We start from the raw sequence: 24,115 nt of genomic DNA, 5'->3' as shown, positions 1-24,115 counted from the left end.
TAGGTTTTGTCACTGAGTAAGTACTGAGAAACTTGTTTTCCAGAGCTCTTGTGCTTCAAAAGTGAATAAGAGATGGTAAACCTCTACAAACTGTTCACTAAAATCTCTGCTCCTCATTTTTTCCCCTCATGCTTCTTGTTATCAAATAGCTATGGAGTCACTGCTTTATTAAGAAATGCTTTCTTTAACTAGCTTGGATTTTCATCAAGCTATTTTGGTAGTTCCCAAGTCTGACTGTACTTTAAAATCACCTGGGGAGCTTTAAAAAAACTTTGGACACTAAGCCCCAACTAAGTCCGACTCTGCGGGAGAGTGCAGAAAACTTGCTCTGCTGTGGTTTCAAAGGCCCTTAAGTGATGGACTCTAGGTTTGACCATCACTGTTCTGTTCAATAAGGTTATCTTAGTTTTCCCAAGTCTCAACTTTTAATCTTATAATCATTTCAAAAGGCAATCCATCTTTCCTTTGTAGGTTGTTCTCCTCTAACTTAATTCATTTGTGAAGAACATGGCCTTCCCTGTAGTGTAGCTCTAGAATTATGCTATAATCCAATCAAATGATAAGACCGAGTTCCTGCATCAGCAGTTCCAGCGGCTGAAGAACAAGGAAAACTGCAAGGACACTTTTAAGATGCTGAAACTTTAACTGAAATCATAGTTGATTCAATATACAAGAGCACTAAATAATTAAAAACACATCTGTAGCTTAGGGTGTATCTGCTCTTGTGAATATCTATACAGCTAGGGTAATTAAGGGACAAAGAAGACATTTGTTGAAAGTGTCCCTCTCCCCTTGTGACCCATCAGAAGCATGTTGCAATATTTTAAACTTCTTCAACAATCAGCAGGGCTGTTCACTAAACAGCCCTGAAATTCAACAAGAGTGAGAGCTGGTCTTACTTCTAGTGTTTTGTCTTCTCTTTGGCACTTTAGTTGTACCTTCAGCCCCCCAAATCCGAAGGCTCACTAAGTTGTTTTGTGGCAATGCCAAGGCTCAAGAGGCAAGAGGAAGCGTCAAGTGCACACCCTGAGTACCAGGGAGCATCTCTGGGAGAGGTTCACTGAGAAGACTTGGAGGAAGAGACCCCTGAAAGCCACGTTGCCTAATATGAAGGTCATTTTGGGAAGACAGAAAAATTGTGGCAAAGGCCTTAGCTAACCAAAGCACTGTCCTCACAAACTAACTTTGAATAAATTGCCAAAGACTTCCTAAAGGTTTTCAGTAAATCTATTTAGAAACATTTGATTTTTGATACCGTGATGGAAATGTTTTACAAACCTAGAAGCTATTTTCTCAATTTTCTATATTAAATGGAAGACGAAACATAATCCAATTCTCTTCCCTGTTCTATTCCCAAATATACTCATCTTTAAACCACTCTAAAATCTTAAGCTAGTAAGGACATTAAGAACTCCAGAAAGAAACAGATAGACATGCTCCTTAAACAGCACGCTTTCAGATAAAACACAAACTGAACAGTGAGCCTTGGCTAGACCTCTGTCCGAGGAAGGAACACCCAGGAGCTAAGTTACAATTTCCTTTGTTCCTTCCTCAGAGGCCTGTTTTCCTCTTTCCAAAGTCACTATGTTGTTCCAAAGAACTAATATTGCCACAAGCCTGACATGTGGATAATCTTGTGATTACCTATTATTAGAAAAGCAATAATTAGAAACCAATAATTAGAAAATTAAGAAAGTTATTTATACATCTGTCTAGACACTGCTGCTCTCCACCTAACAGTTTATTTAACAAATAGTTGTTTTCCCAGGAACTGCTGTCACCACATTGAAGATGTATTTGTTAAGCATGCTAGGATGGTAAGATATGCTTACTCAGCTATTTCAAGGCTATTAAAAAATCTTATGTAGGAGACTCTGTTGAACATATACAGTTATACCTATTAATTTTATTACAACAGCTGACCATTCAAAGACTAATATGTAGGTAGAAGTGACCTGAAAGCAACAAGATGCACTAGAATAAGGTCTTCCACTTAAGTTTTTTAAATCTGCTATTCAAGTTGACCATATGTACATGCATCTACTTTGACAGAGGTTCATGTTAAAAAGATCTGGTAGTTTTTAGGTGATCACAAGCAAAGTGTGAATTAACAATGGAAATGAGATTACTCAGATGAAATAACAATGTGTTTAGGAATATTACTAGAAGGATGACATTCAGGGCCTCCCCCTGCCCCGCCTCAAAAAAAAAAAAAAAAAAAACCACCAAACTGATAACATCCAGAAAGATCAGTATCTGGGTTGTATTTTGTGTAGAACATTTTCTGTTCAGCTTCTTGAGGAAGAGACAGTATCCACAGGAGAAAACAGCTAACTGAACTGGAGGCAGCACTCTTTATTTACTGGGTCTTGTCCATAGGATTTGAATCTGTTTCCTGTTCTCTTCTTAACCACTAGGATTTCATGACACTACATACTCCAGGCTTTTCTCTTTCCTCTCTGGCTACTATTTCTCTTCTCCCAAGGCTCTCCTTTTCTTCTACCTTTAAATTTTCTTCTACCTTTAAATTTTAAATTTTAATGATCCTTAGGAATCTATCCTCAGCCCACTAGACCTTCTCTGCTCATTCTTCATAGGTCATTTCATTTACTCACAGTGCTTCTAGTATATCTGTATCTCTAGGGCCTTTCACCTCCTGGATCTCAGTGTTCCATGAGCAGCTCCAACTACCCACTCCCAAATGTGAAATCACTTTCTTACCACTTCTTCCTACCCTGTATAATTGCCCCAAGTCCCACATACCATGTCAGTGAATGGTACTACCATGCACCCAGGGACTCAAGCCAAAAAGTGAGTTGTCCCTGCCTTAGCTCAGCCCATCATTTTTTCCCATTCAGACTGTTGTCTCTAACTTTTCTCTCTTCAGACCACATCATTCTTTATAGCAAAACTACTCACCTTACAATATAAATTTTACATTACATCTCTTGCTAAAAAACTCTTCAGATACTGGCCCGTGACACTATGACAGAGTCCAATGACTAACACTGCATATGTAGTGTTCTTCTGATCTGGTCTTCAGTACTCTATCTCCATTACCCCTCTCAAAAATCTATGTTTCAAAAAAAAGAAGTCAATGCTCCAGTTTTAGTAAAACAGAACTCCTGTAAATTCTCTAAAAGGGCCATGTTCTTTCCTCAGTTGGGCCTTTCCACATGTTCTTCTCTCTCTCTGGAATGCTTGTCCAGCTCCCCACTTTGTGTGACCGTCACTTACTTGTCCTTCAGGTCCCACCTAAGTTACTGTCTTCTCTTGAATGCTACCCAACTCCCCCAGTGGGGCCACATCCTCCCTGCTTATACCCCAATAATATGTATCTCATGTACCTTTGAATAAATTGCCAAAGATTTCCTAAAGGTTTTTAGTAAATCTATTTAGAAACATTTGATTTTTGATACCGTGATGGAAATGTTTTACAAACCTAGAAGCTATTTTCTCAATTTTCTATATTAAATGGAAGAAGAAACATAATCCAATTCTCTTCCCAAATATACTCATCTTTAAACCACTCTAAAATCTTAAGCTAGTAAGGACATTAAGAACTCCAGAAAGAGGGGCGCCTGGGTGGCTCAGTGGGTTAAAGCCTCTGCCTTCGGCTCAGGTCATGATCCCAGGGTCCTGGGATCGAGCCCCGCATCGGGCTGTCCGCTCCGCGGATAGCCTGCTTCCTCCTCTCTTTCTTTCTACCTGCCTCTCTGCCTACTTGTGATCTCTGTCTGTCAAATAAATAAATAAATAAATAAAATCTTTAAAAAAAAAAAACGAACTCCAGAAAGAAACAGATAGACATGCTCCTTAAACAACATGCTTTCAGATAAGATACAAACTGAGCGGTGAGCTTTCACAGGATAACGAAACCTCCCATTTAGTTGGGATCCCCAATAGTTTATTATATTATAGTTTATTATAAGACCCTTGAAATGAACTCCTTTACTCATCATCTTGGTACCACTTGCAGTATGGACGTCTGTGATTGAGAACAGAAATGAGGTGTCCCTGCTGCCGAGAAGAGATGATCTTATGATCATGAGCTTCAGATATCTGAAAGGCCGAAGGTACAATTCAGACCAATGGAGTGAAGTTACAAAAAGGTATGTTTTAGCTCTGAGAGCTTTCAAATAATCAGAGCTGTCCACCATGGAAACGGTCTCCCATGCGAAGTTCAGTAGAGGATGCTTTATAGGAAAAGGTAAAGATCAGAAGCACTCAGATTAAAGGGCTGTTCTCAAGATTTGCTTTACCAGTGCCTCCTTCTCAAATCATCCACCACCAAAAGAGAACAAGCAAAGGCCTCCTGTAGGCAGTGGTATCTGTCAGCTTACAGTTGAAGAGTTGGTGATGTCACAGCCACCTAAGCCACCCAACAGAGATAAAGGTGGCACAAATCTTAAACAGATGAAAAATAACTGCCAGGGGCCTTTTTTGGAAATCTCATAAATTTCATGACACAAACTGCAGGAGAAGCTACAGAGGTACTGGTTGAAAGAAATCTGAAAAGAGCAAGCTAACAACACTAACATCTTCTCCAAAGAACAGATGTATCTGCTCTTTCAGTCTTCACAACTGCTCTTACTGCTTCTGATCAGGGATTTCCCCAAATGCCCTAACTGCTGGGCTGCATGAATTTCTTAACAAATGAAAATATCACATATATGAAATGTATTTTAAGTAAACAATTATATGTTGAACATTCCAATTTTAGTTATAATAACCAAATAAAGCATTATGTTTACTTCGTTTATATTTTTAGTGTTTACATCTCATTATTTTTTCCATTTTCTGGTAAACTCAGAGTATTTTCAATCTATACCACATTTACTTTATTTTATTTTTTTAAGATTTTATTTATTTATTTGTCAGAGAGAGAGAGAGCACAGGCAGAGTGGCAGGCAGAGTCAGAGGGAGAGGCAGGCTCCCTGCAGGGCAAGGAGCCCGATGTGGGACTCGATCCCAGGACGCTGGGTCATGACCTGAGCCGAAGGCAGCTGCTTAACCAACTGAGCCACCCAGGCGTCCCTATACCACATTTAAATAATTTTTCAATGGATTTAGAATTTATTTAACAAAAGTTACCTTTAAGGACATATTGTACGTTGCAAACTCATTTCTTTTATTCCTTATTACATGTCCATGGTAAGATGACTTTTCTCAATCATTGCACTTTTTGGAGGTAAGGTTCTCAACTGTGTCAACAGTGTTAACTGTAACACCAGTCAGGTCCCAGAAATTCTAGGGGTCTCCTATCTGTTTGAATGTTACATGGGAAACACCTATATTTGGATGAATTCAGATCAACAAAATCCCTTTCCAATCAGAAAGTCGATCTATAAAAATTGCTAACATGAGAGGGCTCCCTGGAAGAACAGATTCAGAGCCTAAGATCCAAAAGCCTGAAATAGGAGAAGGAAATCTCCATTTATTTTATGGTGACTTTGGAAGAAGTTCTAGGATCCCAGGGTGTGGGGTGGAGTCATTACCTTCTACCTCAGTGGGTTGTTTTGGAATCAAACTAGTTAACACCTAAAGGATCTGAACACTGCTTGACACTGTCATATTGTTATTATAATTAATATAGTTGGCCTTAAAATAAATATAGTAAGGATCCGGTCCTTAATTACTTTAAAACTTCATATGCTTAAGCCCCTCTTTCCCACTTGGAGTATGCTCCTTGACAACCAGTACTGCCCCTGCTTGTTACATTCTACCTACCCAGCCCCTGCTCCATTGCAATGCATGTAAAAGGACTGGTACGTTTCTTTGAGAAGTTGTGAACCATGTTTAAAGTGTTTGTATTTTCAGCATTTACTTTAAGAATAAACTTTTAAATGTCCACAGAATTCTGAAGATTTCATAAATGTATGAAGGACAGAATTTATTTTTAGAAATTTACTCTCAGGGGTGCCTGGGTGGCTCAGTTGTTAATCTCTGCCTTTGGCTCAGGTCATGATCCCAGGGTCCTGGGACTGAATCCCATATCAGGCTCCCTGCTTGATGGGAGGCCTGTTTCTCCCTCCCACTCCCCCTGTTCATGTTCCCTCATTCACGGTCTGTCTCTGTGTCAAATAAATCAATATGATCTTTAAAAAAAAAAAAAAAAGTTGGGATTTTAAACAAAAAAATTCACTTTCAAATTTCAGAGATAGCCATGAACTTAACTAGCTATGGCCTGGCAGCTTTGGATGTATGAGAGATTAACTGCTCTTTCATGAATCAAGGGACAGTGGGTATGTATTCAACAAGGAATGTGTATTTATTTTGTATTTCTGCCATTGCAAACTATGACCCATTTATTGGCTTACAATGACATCCATTGAACATCCCATGCTTCCGGAGGTCAGGAATTTGGGTGTAGTGTGGTTCACCTGGATCATTTGCTTAGAGACTCACGAGGCCAGAACCAGATATAGACACAGCTGTATTCCTTACTGGTGGCTCCAGGCTCATGCAGGCTGTTGGCAAAATCTAGTTCTTGCATCTGTAAAACTGAGGCGCCGGCTTCCTTGCTGGACCCTGGCAACCTGCCCTGAGCTCCTGAGACCTTCCCTGGTCCTTAAACATAGGATCCTAGTTCTCACTTCCAGCCATGCAACACTGAACTCCGTTCATGCTTGGAATTCTTTCTTTACCTTCTCTTCTGCCATTTCTCTTTGACTCCTGCCAGACCAACGTCTTTGTGTATAAGGGCTCTTAAGTGATTAGACTGGGTCTGTGCGGACAATCCCGGTCTAAAGCCTTAATTATAACTGCAAAATCTCTTCTGCTCTGTAACGTAGTATTTGCAGGTGCCAAGTAACGTATTCATCTTTGGAGGACCATTCTCTCTACCAATGAAGAGTAACACAGATCCTCAGGGCCCTCCAAAAAATTATCCCTGAACGCTTTTTAGGGCCTTGTCATAACCTGCCAATAGAGCCTACTTCTGGAACATGATCTACCTGCCATAAAAATCAGAGTGTACCTCCTGAGTTCACACAATGGAACCAGAAGACCTTAAGAGCCAGTCCAAATGAATGTCTCAATTGCTAAACTATGCAGTCATGTTTACCAGTATTTAATGATTCCCAACAAGTTAAAAATTAAAATACTATTTAATGTAACTTCATAGGTTTCATTTCATAAAATTGTTTAAATAAGAAGAGAATTCTATAATCCTATACCATACTCAACTTGCTGAGACCTATTCGGTAACTATAAAATATTTTAAGTGAAGATAATGTGGAAACATTGCTTTTTGAACCCTAACCTGTTATTTTAAATTAACGTGGACTCTTAATACTTCCTATTTTTTTTTTAAAAGATTCATGTATTTATTTGAGAGAGCTGGAGAGGGGGCAAAGTGAGAGGGAGAGAATCCCAAGCAGACTCCCCACTGAGCATGGAGCCTGACTCAGGGCTCGATCTCACCACCCTAAGATCATGACCTGAGCTGGAAATCAAGAGTCGAACACTCAACTGACTGAGCCACCCAGGGGCCCCAATATTTCCTGTCTTGAACTCCCCATCGATCTAACATGAATGAGGGATACTAAAATATGAGAGTGCATGAAAAGCATTAGCAGAATGCCTGCACAAGGTCAGAACTCAATAAATATTAGCCAGTCTTAGCCTTTCACCCATTTCTCACTTGGTCTTCTTAAATCAATAGCACATTAATAAATGACATCTGCAAGCAGGTTTCTTCAATAATTTCCCCACAGAGAAGTTCATCTCTGCATTGTTTATAACAGCAAAAGACTGAAAATAACCACACTGCCTAGGATAGGAGATAATGAAAAATCCATGGAACACGATATTTTATAGAGCCACTAAAATGCCATAGGAGGAACTTTTCATCACTGATAACATATTTGGTGAAAAGTACAGACCACAAAATAAAAGGGTGGTTTTTTTTCTTTTTGGTAAAAAGTATATATAAAAGAAAAATAACCTAGGAACTAAAAAACACTTAAGTTAATAATGAGTTACTAATGAATGGTTCCATTACGGAATTTTTTTCTATTCTGGGATTTTCTAAATTGCAAAGTCTTTATATTCAAACCAAACAATCCAAGTGTCAGATAAATAAAAGAGAACTGCAAACATAACCTACAGTAAGGACAACTCACTGCCACTTCACCATCATTTTGACATTTACGAAAATAGCAGTGGAATTCACACTATCTCTACCCAGCATTCATATGAAATTTCATTATATACTTAAATTCTACAACAATATAAAATAACAGGAAGTAAGTAAAAATCTACTTTATTCCATCACTACCAAAAGCTCAAGTACTTTTCACTCTTTTATTAATACTTCTCGTCCTTCTGCACTTGTGGACATATTGTATAAAGCTATAACATTGCCTTAAGGATGCAAAATTACACTTCCGCTAAGCAGCTAGAAGTTCTATTTTAAACAAATGCACAAAGCAGCAACCTATATGAAATGTTCATGAATCATCCTTTTAAAACTCTTTCAACTCCCCTCAGATAAGATTTCATGGTTATATCTTACAAACCCGTGACTGTCAATATATAAATTGATAGCTGAATGGTGTATTTTTATTCCTTGTCAATTAAAAATGTCTATGTTTTCCATGTGAATTGCATATCAAAATGATTTTCCTCACCTTGGGAAGAGATACCCAAATACCTTAATATACACAAATGCATATAGGTACACACATACAAACGCACACACTTCTATTCACAAGGGATTTGTTGAGACCTGTTTTACTCTTGAATGGGTTCTACACACTCACACCTTGCTGAACAAATGTTTTTAAATAAACATCCCCTCACTAGCATCATTTCAGTAGGTAAAACAGCATGTATTATGTTGCTCACCAAAACCAAATTCTCAAGGCTAGAGTTAAATGAGGTTACCACATAATCAGAGTATGTGCAGATGGTTTCTTTGGAAGTAGAGGTGACTTAGTAATTAATGTTAAAAAGATGTGTGTGTGTGTGTGTGTCTGTGTGCATATGGCATTTAGGTATCTACTCGAGGAAAATCATTTTGATGTGCAATAGATATAAAACACATAAGCATTTGTGACTGAGAAAAGATAGCAATCAACTATTCACCTGTTGGCTCAGGTATGAACAAGCATGGGTTGATGAGGTGTTACTGTGAGACCCTCCCTGAGGAAAACTGCAGCTGTTCATGGGTTCCCAGAGACCTACAATCTACAGCCCAAGGCCCTGTGGACACTATAGCAGATGAGGGAGTTCTAAAGAATAATGAGGAAAGGTACTGACAATTCCCATGGCTCCTTAGAAATAACAAGAACAATGAATATTGTGCCCAAAATGTGCTACAATTCCTCTGGTGTGTTTTTGATGATCTTTGAAACCAGGTCTGTCTTCTTGGGCTTCCCTTGACACTTTGTCTGAAAACTCAAGCTACTTGGCCTTTCCCCAATCACACAGTAGCTCTTTAGGCCACTGGGATAACTGGAGCCAACGTAAGGATTCCAAGTAGGAATTTTATGTTCCCCACAGATAAGAAATATAAGGTAACAAGATGTTCGTAATCCTGTAGCAGTCGGACAGAAGGTTAGTCATTCCCTGGGGAATTAACTTACTTTTATGCTCTGAGCAAACATGCCCACTCAGGTCTGTGATAGACTAAAGGGAGATTAACTACACTCCGTTTCTCCATTCCTCAGAAACGGAGAGGCAGATAGCCAGGAAAAAGGGTAAGTGGAAATTAACATTCAGTGTTAAAAAAAAAAAAAAATCTCTCTCTAAATATGGTAAAAATCATCACTGGATTATGCTCTTCATATACTAAATGTGACCGAATCTTCCCCACTCTCACTAACCCAAGATTATTTCCAAACCTTGCTAACTTGGTGCACAATCTCTTAAGAGAATTCTAACTTTCTAAAGATTCATCAAAACCCAAATCCCATGCTATTTCTGCTTCCTGAACTGGTACTTCTTGAAAGTTTTCAACTGAAAAAGCTGTCACTGTTATCTTCAGATACTACTGTTCAAAAAGGGATTCCCCCCAATGTACCAAACCCCATGTGTAGGTTCATCAAGAAGGACAAATGGAGGGAATCCTAGCCACATTACATGCTTCCCAGACCCAAAAAAGACAGAGTCCTGTGAAAGGCATGTCCTTGAAAATGACTGAGCTTCAGGTAAGATGGCAAAGGAAAGAAGACCCAAATACACAAAAGCAGAACACAAGAACAGGCAAGAGCAGAGGAAGGAGAGAGCCAGCATGATAGCGCGTTGTGAAAAGTTTGCATACTTGAATTCCTTCGGGCACTGGATGATACGAAACAACTGCCTCTTTATTAAGACCCAGTTACTTGTCCTTCCGTAACAAATATTTCCCAAGAGAACTCTAAGAAAAGACAAATAGGGAGAAGAATCAAAGGCCTAAGTTCAGTGCAGGTCTTAGTGAATGAGAGTAAACTGGATCTGCTCTACTCGAAAAGTAGAAAAAAAAAGTGAGAACAAGACTTTAACTACAAAGAACGCTAGAAGTCACGAGAGAACAAGTTCACAGGTGATGTGAAAACTGATAGAGTTACACCACAACTTCTGGACACTGAGCCAGGAAAAATGTTTTTGTGACATTGACAATGGGCAGCAATCAGTTATAACCATGTTTCTTGTTCCTGGAGAGGTGTTAAAAGAGATTTAATAGCACGTTTCTTTTTCTCTAACACTTTAAACAAACAATATATATCTTAGCACGCATTTTAGCTTTGGAGGGGGGATGTACTTGCTTCAAGGTCTTCTAGAACTTGTACCAACACTCCATTTACAATTTGGGTTATAATTTTTTTTTTTCAGTTCAGTGCTATTTCTTAGAGGAGTGATAATATACCCTATGAGGAGTGATACTGTACCCTATGAGAAGGAATTTAGGAATTCCATTAAAAGCATCATATGCAGAGCTTCTAGGGTAAGGTTGGATGAACTGAAGAAAATGAGCAAGGGGATAGAGCAATACCATACAGAAACACTGAAAGTGATGAGAATGACAAACCAAATCAGGTTTTAGAAGGAATACACGGGAGTAAGTATGTCTAATTAAAGATCCCAGAGTTTTAGATTTTGCCCCTCTCCTCATTGATCTTTCTTCCTAAATTCAGCACAGTCGATTTGTCACTTGTTTTAAAGATTTTAAGTAATCTCTACACCTAACAGGGGCACTCAAACTCAAAATCCCAAGATCAAGAGTCACGCGCTCTACCGACTGAACCAGCCAGGTGCCCCTTGATTTGTAATTTTAATTCATCTCTCCAGATATGTCCGCAAACTCTCCATCACTACCACTACCAGGTTAGTGTTTCAGCGCAGATACTCAGCACTGTTCTTTTCCACCATCTGAGTGATGGCTGGCTTCACTGAACCAAGCAGCACAGCATACCACACCGCATGCCCCCTCGTTCTTCTGTAAGTACCACTAATGTACCCATCCCACCAAACAGGCATTTAATACATATCATTCGCAACTTAGCCTAACTTACATTACCCTCAGCGGCTCGACAATCACACTGTGTAAACAAAAATCGCAAATTCCAGTCAAACCCAGGCAAGATATTTGTGTTTTCTTATCTACAGTTTCCATCATGAAAATTTAGTCTAAAGAAAGAGAAATAGCTTAATTGGGTTTGCTTTGGACGTTGGTCTTAAGTAAGCAAAAGATGGAAGCTCATCATTAACTTTATTTCCTACTCAAAGACACTCACGTTTCTTTTCTGTCTTTGAACGTTTCCAAGTATGCTCCTCAACAGACAACTTCTCTATGCCTGGTTCCTCTACCTTTAGTCCTGACCTCTCTCTAGGCTCCAGATTCACATCTCCAGGTGTTTCTTGAATATTTATATATTTTACATTTCTTTGTCCTCAAACTCAGTATGTCTAAACTCCATGTTGCCTTCCCGATATTTTATTCAACTTCCCAAGAGTATCATCACTTTTTCATTCTGTCTCCTATCTTTATCTAGTCCTACTGGTTTTTAAAAAATTCTTTGTGCTCCTTTTTGAACTCATTTTTCTCTTGGTTCCCACAAAAACCATGATAAAGTAGGTTTTCGCAGCCTCTCAATCAGTATCCCCACCTCCAGCTCATCCTCTTTCTATCTTTTTTTTTTCAAGTAAGCTCAATGCCCAATGTGGGGCTTGGTCTCACAATCCCCAGATCAAGAGTCACATGCTCTACTGACTGAGCCAGGTGCCCCTCATCTTTCTTTTTTCTTACACGTGTCTATTTCATTTTGTTAATCTGTTGTTCAAAAAGTCTTTCACTTTTCTTAACTGGGAGCTTCTTCTCTAAACAGTTGGCTCTACTCAGCATTTTCCCTTTCTACTTTCTCATTCCTCCAACTGCACAATAAACCCTGCTGCTAGAGTACTTGTCCTCCTAATGACCACATGTTCAAATCCTGATTGCCTTCATTGGTAGTTCAAGTCTCTTCGATGAAGCTGTTACTGTTCTTGAACTTACGGTCTATACACCACTATATTCAGTGTTCAATTGCCAACTGCTTTGTACCCGAACTCTTTATATGTACTTGTCTTCCTGGTACAACTATAGGAAACATGTCTTGTGTCTTTGCTGCTTCTGAAACTATTCTAATAATATATTACATTACCAAAAAAAAGAGGCATAGTAGTTAAGGAACATGATTAGGAAGTAGAAAATTCTCAGTTCAGACTCTGGCTTTGTTGCTTTCTAAGGTAAGTGACCTTGGGCAAGTTACTTAACCTCTATAAGCTTTCCTATCTGTAAAACAGGGATAATTCCACCTATTTCATAGGGTTGTTGTGATGTTTAACAGAATGTGTATATGTGTGTATGCACAAACACAGAGAATGTTTAACACAGTAAGTGATCCACAGTGAGTGCTTTCTAAACAGATGGCTGTTATGATTTTGCACACAACAGGTACTTCTCTTCAGTAAATATTTTAAACTGCACACTCTATAGATATAGTGCAATCCCTATCAAAATTCGAAAGGCATTTTTCACAGAAATAGGACAAACAATTCTAAAATTTGTACGGAACCACAAAAGATCCTCAAAAGTCAAAGCAATCTTGAAAAAGAAAAACAAAGCTAGAGGCATCATGCTCCCTGATTTCAAACTGTATCACAAAGCGACAGTAATTAAAACACTATGGTATTGGCATAAGATAGACACACAGATGACGGAAGAAAATAAGGAAGTCAGAAATAAACACATGCATATACAGTCATTAATGTATGACAAAGAAGCCAAGAATATACAGTGAACAAAGTATGATCTCCTAATAAATGGTATTGGGAAAACTGCATGCAAAAGAATTAAACAGGATCACTTTCTTACATCATATACAAAAATAAATTCAAAATGGATTAAAGACTTGACTGTAAGACCTGAAACAACATAAAACTCCTGTAAGAAAATATAGGTAGTAATCTCCCTGTCATTGGTCTTAGCAATGGTTTTTTGGAACCAATATCAAAAGCAAAAATTAGTAAGTGGGACTATATCAAATTAAAAAGTTTCTGTACAGCAAAGGGAAACCACCAACAAAATGAAAAGGCAACCACTAAATGGGAGAATTTGCAAGTCATATATCTGATAAATATTTACAAGTCATTTATCTATCAAAGTATATAAAGAACTAAAACAAATCAATAGCAAAAATAAAACAATCCAACTGAAAATTGGGCTGAAGACTTGAATACACATTTTCCCAAAGAAGACAAAAGATGGCCAACAGGTACTTAAAAAGATGCTCAATACCACTAATTGTCAGGGAAATGCAAATCAAAACCACAATGAGAAATTACCTCCCACTTGTCCAAATGGCTATAATCAAAATGACAAGAAATAACAAATGTTGGAGAGGATACTGAGAAAAGGGAACTGTTGTGCACTGTTTATGGGAATGTAAATTCATGAAGCCACTCTGGAAAACAGTATGGAAGAGTCTCAAAAAATTAAAAATAGAACTACCATATGATCCAACAATTCCATCTCTGGGCATTTATCCAAAGAAAACAAAAACATTATAGGACATATGCACCCCTATGTTCACTGCAGCATTATTTGCTATGGCCAAAATATGGAAATAACCTGTGTCCATTGATGAACAGATAAAATAGACGTGACATACAGATGTCTATATGTGCGCACATACACACACACAGAAACACACAATTGAATACGACCTTGCCATAAAAAAGAATGAGATCTTGCCATTGGTGAGAACATGGATGGAAGCTGAAGCATTTTGCTAAGTAAAATATATCAGAGAAAGAGAAATAGCATATGATCTCACATATTACACATATATGTGTAACCTAAAAACAACAGCAGCAGCAACGGTAAAAAACAAGCTCATAGATAGATGAAACAGATTGGTGGTTGCCAGACGTGAGAAGTTTGAGGGTTGGCACAATAGGCAAAGAGAGTCAAAAGGTCAACTTTCAGTTATAAAATAAGTCATGGGAGGTAGTGTATGGTGACGACCGTATATTTCAAAGTGGCTAAGAGCAAATCTTGAAAGTCCACATCACAAGAAAAGGTGATATGAGGTGATGGATATTAAGCGGACTTATTGTGGTGATCATTTCACAATATATATACAAATACCGAATCATCAGGTTATATACCTGAAACTAATGTATGTTATATGTCAATAATACCTCAATTCAAAAAAAAGGTTAAATAAAAAACTGCAAAGCTCACATTAAATATTTTTTCTTAACAGGCTGTCAGGATTCCATTTCACATGAAGCTTTACACTACCAATCACTGTATTTAGTCAAAAACTACATTTTGAAGCTACATTCCAAGAATAGGTAAGGCAACTTTTAACTTTCAAGCTGTGTGCAGATGCTAAGATCTGGTGTATAAAATTCTGTGAAACATCAGTTTTCTCCACGTATATAACCCAATCCAACACAATTTTCAGCAATTACCATTTCAAGAATGCAGTTAAAGCAGAACTGAAGAATCTTTGGGGAGATTAGAAAAGTTTCCCAAAAGCCAAACCAATGGATAAAAGATTTTTGTCAGACAGGATAGTAAGAGTCCATCAAAAACTAGGGCTCAATGATTAGCAACCATAGCTAGCCTTTTTTTTTTTTTTTAGGAGAATCTTTTTATTTTATCTTATTTTATTTATTTGACAGAGATCACAAGTAGGCAGAGAGGCAGGCAGAGAGAGAGGAAGGGAAGCAGGCTCCCTGCCAATGCAATGCCAAAGCCCGATGCAGGCGGGGCTCGATCCAAGGACCCTGGGATCATGGCCTGAGCTGAAAGCAGAGGCTTTACCCCACTGAGCCATCCAGGTGCCCTGCTAGCTTTTTCTATTAAGAAGGGCATGAGCTTTTCTTCAACTAACAAGGCAATTACCAGCTCTTGATTGGTGCCTTTAGAAAACAACTGAAAAATGTTGCAACCTAGCATGTTAGAAACCAATGACCTGGCCTTTTCTTGGTTGAGGTAATTTTTTTTTTCCCCTAATGAAACATATGGTATTTTCTCCTTTGTGTGGCAGGTCACAACATTCCCTAGGTTAAGTCATACTGTATTTTAAAAATCAGATATAATGTTTCCGCTACGGTTCTAGAACTTTCCACCAGGAATATCTATGATCTTGCTGGAGAAACAGCACCGAGGAGTCAATGCCATGTCTCCTTTTGCCTTGATGTGGGCCTCCCACATTGATGTGTACCCAGAGAGCAAATGTCTCTCTCCACTGCTACCCAAACTTCCCCCCTTCAAGCCCCACCCCTCCTTATTTTCTCGCCCCCATAGTTAGGAAAAACTGCATGCCTTACCGCAGATGTTAGACGAACAAGAATTTCATCACTGCTTTCTTCTGAGTCTTCGATTTTCTGATGAGACCTTTGAAAAACAAAGAATAATTTATTCTTAATTTTGATTGCTCAAATTTATCTACCAAGTTATAGGGAACACATAGCAAATAATGGCATTATTAATACATGAGTGAAAGTACCCATGCAAATAGCATGGTGTCAGTAATGCCAGGGGACCCAGCTCTGTGGCAGCCCAACTGTGTTCCTTCAAAATCAATTAGCAGGGACTTCTTTACAGTCTACCAGTTAAATCCCGAGGATCAAGTATTTGTCTCTAAATGATATCACAGAATAGTTCTGACACGAGCTTTATGAACATGGGCATGCACAAAGCATATACAGATACAACTGGAAGGTGGTTAGGTACCAAAATTTCCTACTAGTCTAAATGAAATCCAGATTTTGAAAATCTGACACATGAATTTCCTGCCACATCTGAATTTCACCCAAAACCGATATATTTTGAAATGTTATTATAGGCCTAATACTGTGACAGAAATTATGTGAAATACAACAGCAGCAGAAGTTCTTCACTCTTTTTTAAAGTACTCTAAGGCTCTAAGCCCTCACACACACATACACACACACACACACACACACACACAGAAGAAGAAAGAAAGAAAAGAAAATGCCACAGCCCAGTTGAGAAGCCAAGAAAACTGCACATATGCTAAATATGCTAAATAACTAAAATGAGGTATAACATATAAGATAAGATTAGTTTGTCGGCTTAGGAGAATCACCTTTGTAATGTATCTCATGAAAATATTTTCACCACAACAATGTATCCATGAACATAAAATTATTCATTTTTAAAATTTTTTTTATTTTTATAAATATTCATTTCTTTTTTTAATGAAGCATATTTGACACACAGTATTACCTTAGTTTCAGGTGTACTAAAATTATCTTTAAAGCAAATTTTATAAAATGACATCTTTTTTTCCTGGCTTGGTCAAAGAAAAAAAAAGTTAATGTTAATTGAGCATAGGTAATTATCTCCCAGATCTATTCCACAGCAATCCCTTTCACCACCTTCCATGGACTCTGAGGGACCAGGGGTTAGTTGCCCTGCAGGGCGGTGTTAACCAGAATGGCAGGGCAAGGATTGATTTCAATCTCGGAGACAGCCGGGGGTCGGCTGTAGCACTCGCCTGGTGGGGCAGGAGGGCTAAGGAGAAGATCTTTAAGAAGGGAAAAGCAAGTTGGATCAATTCTGGCATTGGCTTCCTGTTCCTGTTTTTAAAACCTTTCATAGAAAACAAACAAACCAACCAACAAACCCCAACCCTCTAAATCAGAGCGGTGGATGAAAAGCCATTCGCCTTTACCAGAACTGCATGCCGTAGGTAGGTAGGAAGCGGGGCTGGCGCTGTCAAGTCCTTTAACCACCTGTGCTGCAAAGTGCTCGAAATGCAAGCTAAGAATCCACCCAACAAAGACAGTGCGAAGTGAGCATTATAAATCCCCATATTCCCTAAAAAGCAAGTTACTCTGATAATGCATATTTTGAACACTGAACTTTATTATTAAAATTATCTATTCATGAGGTTTCCACATACATGACGTTCTCCTGAGAAGAGATCTGCAATCCTTTCTAACCTAAGCCATCCAACCAGGGGTACAGGGTTAAGTTGAGTTCACTGGACAGATGGGACGGGAAATTGAGAGCCAAACACACTGAGCACCCGGGCACCAGCAAGGACTTGGGCACTGTCCGCGTCTGCAGGGAAGCAGGGGCTCGTCCCGCCAGCTCCTGGTTTTCAGACCCTGGCACATAGCTCAGCAATGAGTTTATGGGATGAGGTATTTCGCACCAGCAAAGATTCCGTCGTGAATGTGTTTTCAATACACTGCTGAAAGGAACGCCGAATTCCAAGGGAAGGGAAGTTCTTGTGTATGTGACTGATAATGGCTACCTGATGAGTCACCGCTGAACCACTGATGGTTTATTGACAGATAATTTAGTTCCTGCTCAGAAGCAAAACTACCTTTGGTCATTCTTCCAGCACAAAACATGCCCTGGCAAAACACAGCAAAACAAAACAAAACAACCAAAAATGTTTCCAAAGGAAGTATGTGTAAGACAGACAGAAGTGACCTCCCAAGAGCCATCCTGCAGCCCTCATCCCATTTTTTTTTAAAGATTTTATTTATTTATTTGACACAGAGAGATCACAAGTAGGCAGAGAGGCAGGCAGAGAGAGAGAGAGAGAGAGAGGAGGGGAAAAAGGCTCCCTGCTGAGCAGAGAGCCTGATATGGGGTTCGATCCCAGGACCTTGGGATCATGACCTGAGCCGAAGGCAGAAGCTTAACCCACTGAACCACCCAGGCGCCCCAGTCCCCATTCCATTTTTATCACCACAACCACCACGACTTGTGCCCAGAGCTCTCAAGTCATTCTCCAGCCCCTGAATCTCCCCCGAGCTCACCCTGCTTTACATCTGCCTTCAAAGGGGTTCTGGGGGGCAATTCCAGGAGCCTCGTTTTCTATGGGCTCCTTGAAGTCAACATAACTTACATTGTATTCCTACCGCCTCATGCCTCTCACAACTCAGCTCCGTGGTCGCCCTGTGGCCATGCCCTCTGTTTCCTTCACTTCCCCCCTGTTAAACCTCACTGACAACTGAAGCCTTCTACTTCTCTTGCACAAATTATTTTTACTATCTTCTAACCAACTTCTTTGTCTCTGGGTTCTCCTCTTGTGTCCCATCTCCTATAGATACCAGGATTATCTTTCTAAAACTGAGACCTGATCCTGCTCCTCTAAGAGTTCAAACCTTCAGAGATTATCTACAGCCTAGTGAAAGATCTAGAATTCACCAGAACTCTTCCTTTCCCGCTCATGTGCCCCCATACCCCCTGCGCTGGCCGGTACCCGCATCTGACCTGGCAGAGTAAGGTCTTAGGAGAGGGTCTGGTGGTAAGAGGTAAAGAGTGGAAGAGCTTAGAGAAAGGGAAGGCTAATACCTAATCACTGTGTCCCCTCTCCAGATCTATGCCAAAATGCCCAGAAATACCAGACCTTCTTTACCCAACAAATTTATTTTTATGAAAGAAGATAAATGTTGATTTTATGTATAGAAACACACATCATTACAATCCAGTGAAGACAAAGCTCTCCCATGTCAGATCAAAACAGGTAATGAAACAGGGCAAGGGGGGGGGGATTAAAGAAAAGAATCAACTGTAATAGTTGCCTATTTTCCCATTATTACTCAAGGGGATCAACGAACAGAAGAGGAAGAGAGAAGCTCTGTGTGGTTTGTCGGTGGTTAGAGAAGGGAAGCAGAAAAAGCCCAGCTGGCATCAGCAGGTAATGGCCATGACAAGTGACATGAGACAGAAAGAAACCAGCAGTGACCCCAGGAAGGAAGACCCATCCCAGAGTGTTTGTGCCAGCAGGAAGCTGTGACCCAGCAGGCAGGACAGATTTACAAATTCCTATGGCTGTTTCTCAAGGTCCCTGCTTCCCAACAGCCCAAGCCAGGTCCAGGAATTCTCCAACGGAAAGTCCCGAGGGCTGGTACTGTGCGCAGATGTCTTCAGTCATTTTCAGAGGTCTGCAGGATCTAAGGGTGCCAATGGGAGGTCACAGGAATGGCAAAAGCTGCCTCTGTCCTTTAAACCATCAAATAGAACACAGTATCATTCTACCCAGTCCCCACCAAAAACAAAATCAAGCCAACCGCTGCCCTCTTTACAGTCTTTCTCCTTCATCAGTGACAACCCCAACTTTCCAGCTGGAAGTTGAATAAATTAACGGAGTCCCTGAAACTTTCAGGAGTGCTCTATGACTCTCTGTACTGAGACTACCATGCAGAAGGTGCTGGCTTGTTACCTCCAGTCAATTCAACTGAAGGACCCTGCTTTTACTCAAGAACGCTTTCCCTGAGCTGTTCCATGGTTCTCCCAGCTCCCTGCAGCAGTTCTGTCTTTCAGTGACCTTGCCATTCACATCCAACCATGACTTTCTTATATCACATACGAGAGATGTAGTAGCTGAAAATATCTTTCAAGTCATAGCAATACAAAGCACTACCACCTTCTCACCTTTTTCTAAGAAATAACTAGTATAGACATAGTGACCCAGCCAATTATTTGACAATCATTCGTACAATTCATCCCACAGCAGAAAAGAACAGGAAGTCCCCAGCCAAGAACATTTCTTAGCTCTGACAGCTCTGTAGTCACATAGTGTTGAGTTCCAATAAAGGGGCTCAGGAGGTACTGAGGCCCTTCTCAGTAAAGGCAGCCATTATCTGGGCAATGGAATTTATTTTATACCGTTCAGGCCCAGTATAATTTCTAACAATTTGGATTTAACTGGTATCCCTGTAGGGCTTCCCAGCATTCTCTCAGTGAGAATTCCTTCATGAGAATTAGTATAATGGGTTTGAAATTTTTCCAATGAAGTTCTTAAAAATACATCTTCTATATGCGAGACAGAACCCACACTCCTCAACCAGATTTTGGCCAAACATTTGTGCCTTAAGATTCAAAAGCAACCAATACCATCTTCGAGTTGGAAAACCCTACTTCTTTTTTAACTGGAAGAAGTTTTCATGGTATTTCGGGGTGGAAAACTGGAGCCACTTTATTATGGAAATATCCAAATAAGACCACTTTACATTTGTATATTGATACTTCAAAAATGCATGAGTTGTCTGTCCATCTATGTCTCAATATTGAATAGCTTACGTGGACTGCCAAGAGCTACCACTATGCATAACATTGTTCCTTTAGGAAAATGTGTTACATGTCTATTTATGGTTGTTGGAATTGCAAAGATTTGGAGTCGAGTAGTTCAAGAGGCAGAGACTGTGCATAACTGGCACCTGCCAAAACAGCTGGTTATCTACCACCTTCCAGCCATACTTGTGCTGACACCATACTGAGCTGCACATTATGAAGAAACCCAACAAGAGGAGTTGTGGCCTCAGTCAGCTTTCATGTGAAATGCTATTACTGCTCTCCCAGGGACTCCCTTTGTGTCTGGGTGCTTTTTGCATTCACATACACATCAATCTTCACATTAAACAGAGATAATCTAGACTGGGACCCAAGGAGGGAGGGGAACACGCCTACCTCCAAATCAGAATTCTAACGGGGAAGAGTTCTAGGGGGATGTCAAGCAGGCCTGTTCACTACTTCCCACCATCACCCCCAATCCCCCAAAGCTGGGCTGGTGTTGAGCTGTCCTGTGCTATTTGTCTGGTTTGGAGGGACCAGAGGGAAATACAATATTTAGGATGGACCCCAGACTACCTCTGCTAGAGGCTGATAGAATTCTAGGGTGCAGAAAAAAACCAGAACCAAGACAAACTACATAGGAATCTTTTAAACACGATCCTGTAACAAGCAGAAGATGCACAGCACACGCACCTATGAAAACAAAACAAAACATAGCAAAATCCACCTTTAAGATACTCCGCCAACCCAAGTGAGAGGCACTCAGCCTCATCTGTGATTGTCAACGGCTACTTCTTGGGAGCAGTGATATCAGGGTGAGGTTCGGATGGGTAAGGAGTGGCCCTGGAATTGCAGCAGGATTACCAGGACGAGGAAGTAGGAAATGGCAGGAGATTAACCCAAGGCCAGACCAGTCACCGCTCTATCTGATAGGGCTAGAGAGTTCCTCTTTAGTGCTGAGGGCTAGAAATGGATGGAGAAGTAACAAGAAGAGGATATAAAATTAAAAGGTTGGTTGGTTTCTGGTTATTATGATTAAGGGAATCATTTGTTTGTTAAAGAGAAGAGCCAACAGAGAGATACTGAGAAAGCAGGAAAGGAAAGGCTATGGGGTAGGACCCACAGCCCAGAGAGAAGAATGTGTCGTGAGCAGAAAGAAGGGCTCTCCCACCACCAAACTGAGAACAAATGATGTCAGGTCAGCAGACGATGCCACAGTTCACATTCTCCGGGGACAACTCAGTGTCTGTTCCGTACTTGCTGACTGTTGGGCAAGGAAACTTTAGGGCTTTTCTCTTGCAGAAATATTTCCTGGGGCAGACTTGAGATTTTTCTTTCTTAGGAATCACTGATAGCAAATCCTAGACACTATCCAAGAGAATGCTCTCCAGGTACACAGACTCAATCTCCACCACATCCAACAGCCACTGATTCCACGAGAGTAAGAAAGTACACTCAAGTACTGTCCCTTCTCTAACACCTATATTCTGGACACATCTATTTTGCATACAAATTCTTATGACAAAAAAAAAAAAAAAAACTGGGATGGTAGAAAAATGAGAATTAGATTTTTCTTGCAGTGTCTGATATCATGAATACAACCTTCTGTTCAACCTTCTAAAGGGAAGTTAATTTTTCACAGGATCTGGCCTCTGTAAGCACAACTAGTAGCCTTTTACCAAACACCAGTAAAATGTGAAAGTGACAGGTTTCACTGAGTCCAGGATATTTAGTTACACATTCATCCAAAATCAAATAACATTAGTTACTACTGATATTTTTGCATTTTATATTGAAGATTTGAAGATTAGTAGTTAATATTTAAGTAAACAGCTAGCATTTCAAATACTAGCAAAACCAGGTTTAAAAGTTCAATTTTTGTTAAAATTCCTATACTCTTAAATAATTATGCACTCTGATAAAAATAAACAATCTGTTCCCACAGCTAGAATAAGCCTTTTCTGTAAACAATGGAAATTTTGGAGGGCTTAGTGTTTCCTTGGGAGAGGGGGTGATGAGTAATAACAAAGACTAAGACCAGCTGATTTCATAGCATTTTTTATACAATATAAAGTAGTAAATGGCAATTTTCTTCACCTATGATCCTAATACAAAACTTGTGCCCAGTTCCATCATGAATCTTTTTTTGAGAAATACTCAAAAAATGTTTACTTATCCAGTATTTGTTTCCTATTCCCCAAAGAGCATAAAATGAGAATCTAATTAAGAAAAGTCAGGAATATAAAAGGTAGTTTTGGGACATAGGAATGGTGGACTTGAAGCTGATCTCCCACTTAGAAGATGTTAATCCGGCACCAATTCAGAAATCAAGAATGCCAATGGATTCTTACCTTGCTTAAACATGTCAGGCAGACAAGGCAAAGTTAGGCAGGATAAGGACAACAAAGGAGAGGAGGTAACAGGGTGGAGGGTGGTGGCAGCATTAGCGTAGGTAGGGTGCCAAGGGCAGACAGGGGTCTGAATTTTAGAAATCACCGCTGTGGGGAGGATATTAAATAAAGAACTGGGTGAGGACACAGCCAGAGTTAAGAGCAGACAAAAAAGTCTGAGGACTGGGGCGCCTGGGTGGCTCAGTGGGTTAAGCCTCTGCCTTCAGCTCGGGTCATGATCTCATCGCCCTGTTATAGAGCCCCGCATCTTTCTCCCTGCATTGGGCTCTCTCCTCAGCAGAGAGCCTGCTTCTCCCTCTCTCTCTGACTGCCCCTTTGCCTACTTGTGATCTCTCTCTCTGTCAAATAAACAAATAAAATCTTAAAAAAAAAAAAAAAAGAAGAAGAAGAAGAAGAAGTCTGAGGGCTGAGCACCAGGACACTCCCTGTTCAGAGGTCAGTGTTTCCAAAAGTAGGTTTTATTATTACGCAGGTATGGTGAGGCCAACAGACAAGGAGATGATTGCCATTGAAAAGATAAATCAGTCTGGGGACAATTAGGTCTTAATAATTCGGAGTCTTCCATTAGATGAACATGGAGAGGTCTCTTATTTAAGTCTTGATTTTTTTTTATTACTCATGAAGTGTTTGACATACAGCTCTTGCACACTTTTTAGGTTTGTACCTAAGTACTTCAGAGTGTTTTTTGTGCTAGTAAATAGAAACACAGTTGATTTCTGTATACTGACCTTGTATCTTATGACCCTGCTAAACCAGCTTATTACTTCTAGTAGGTTTTTTGTAGATGCCTTGGGATTTTCTATTTATATAATTGGGTCCTCTGCAAAAAGAGGTGGCTATATTGTTTCTTCTGGTCTGTATATCTTTTACTTCTTTATCTTACCTTATTGCACTGACTAGTGTTGAAGAGAAGTGATTAAAAGGATATGTATTGGGGTGCCTGGGTGGCTCAGTGGGTTAAAGCCTCTGCCTTCAGCTCAGGTCATGATCCCAGGGTCCTGGGATCAAGCCCCGCATCGGGCTCTCTGCTCAGCATGGAGCCTGTTTCCTCCTCTCTCTCTGCCTGCTGCTCTGCCTACTTGTGATCTCTGTCTGTCAAATAAATAAATAAAATCTTAAAAAAAAAGAAAAAAGGATATGTATTAGCCTCGTTCCCTTCGTGGGA

General features: G+C 39.8%; 1 protein-coding gene across 7 annotated transcripts in view; it reads right to left on the bottom strand.

Annotated features, from left to right (window-relative positions):
• The window catches only part of RAPGEF5 (Rap guanine nucleotide exchange factor 5), a 224,008-nt gene that overhangs the window by 145,971 nt on the left and 53,922 nt on the right, over positions 1-24,115 (bottom strand). For all 7 annotated transcript variants that reach the window (XM_082693712.1, XM_082693707.1, XM_082693706.1 and 4 more), the window contains exon 6: positions 15,808-15,874. In XM_082693712.1, coding sequence (XP_082549838.1) covers positions 15,808-15,874 — 67 coding nt within the window. The remainder of the gene's footprint in view (positions 1-15,807; positions 15,875-24,115) is intronic.

The sequence above is a fragment of the Mustela nivalis genome, assembly GCF_964662115.1.
Source record: "Mustela nivalis genome assembly, chromosome: 12".
Lineage (NCBI taxonomy): Eukaryota > Metazoa > Chordata > Mammalia > Carnivora > Mustelidae > Mustela > Mustela nivalis.
Note: the sequence above shows the minus strand (reverse complement) of the source record. Positions and strands in the feature narration are given on the sequence as shown.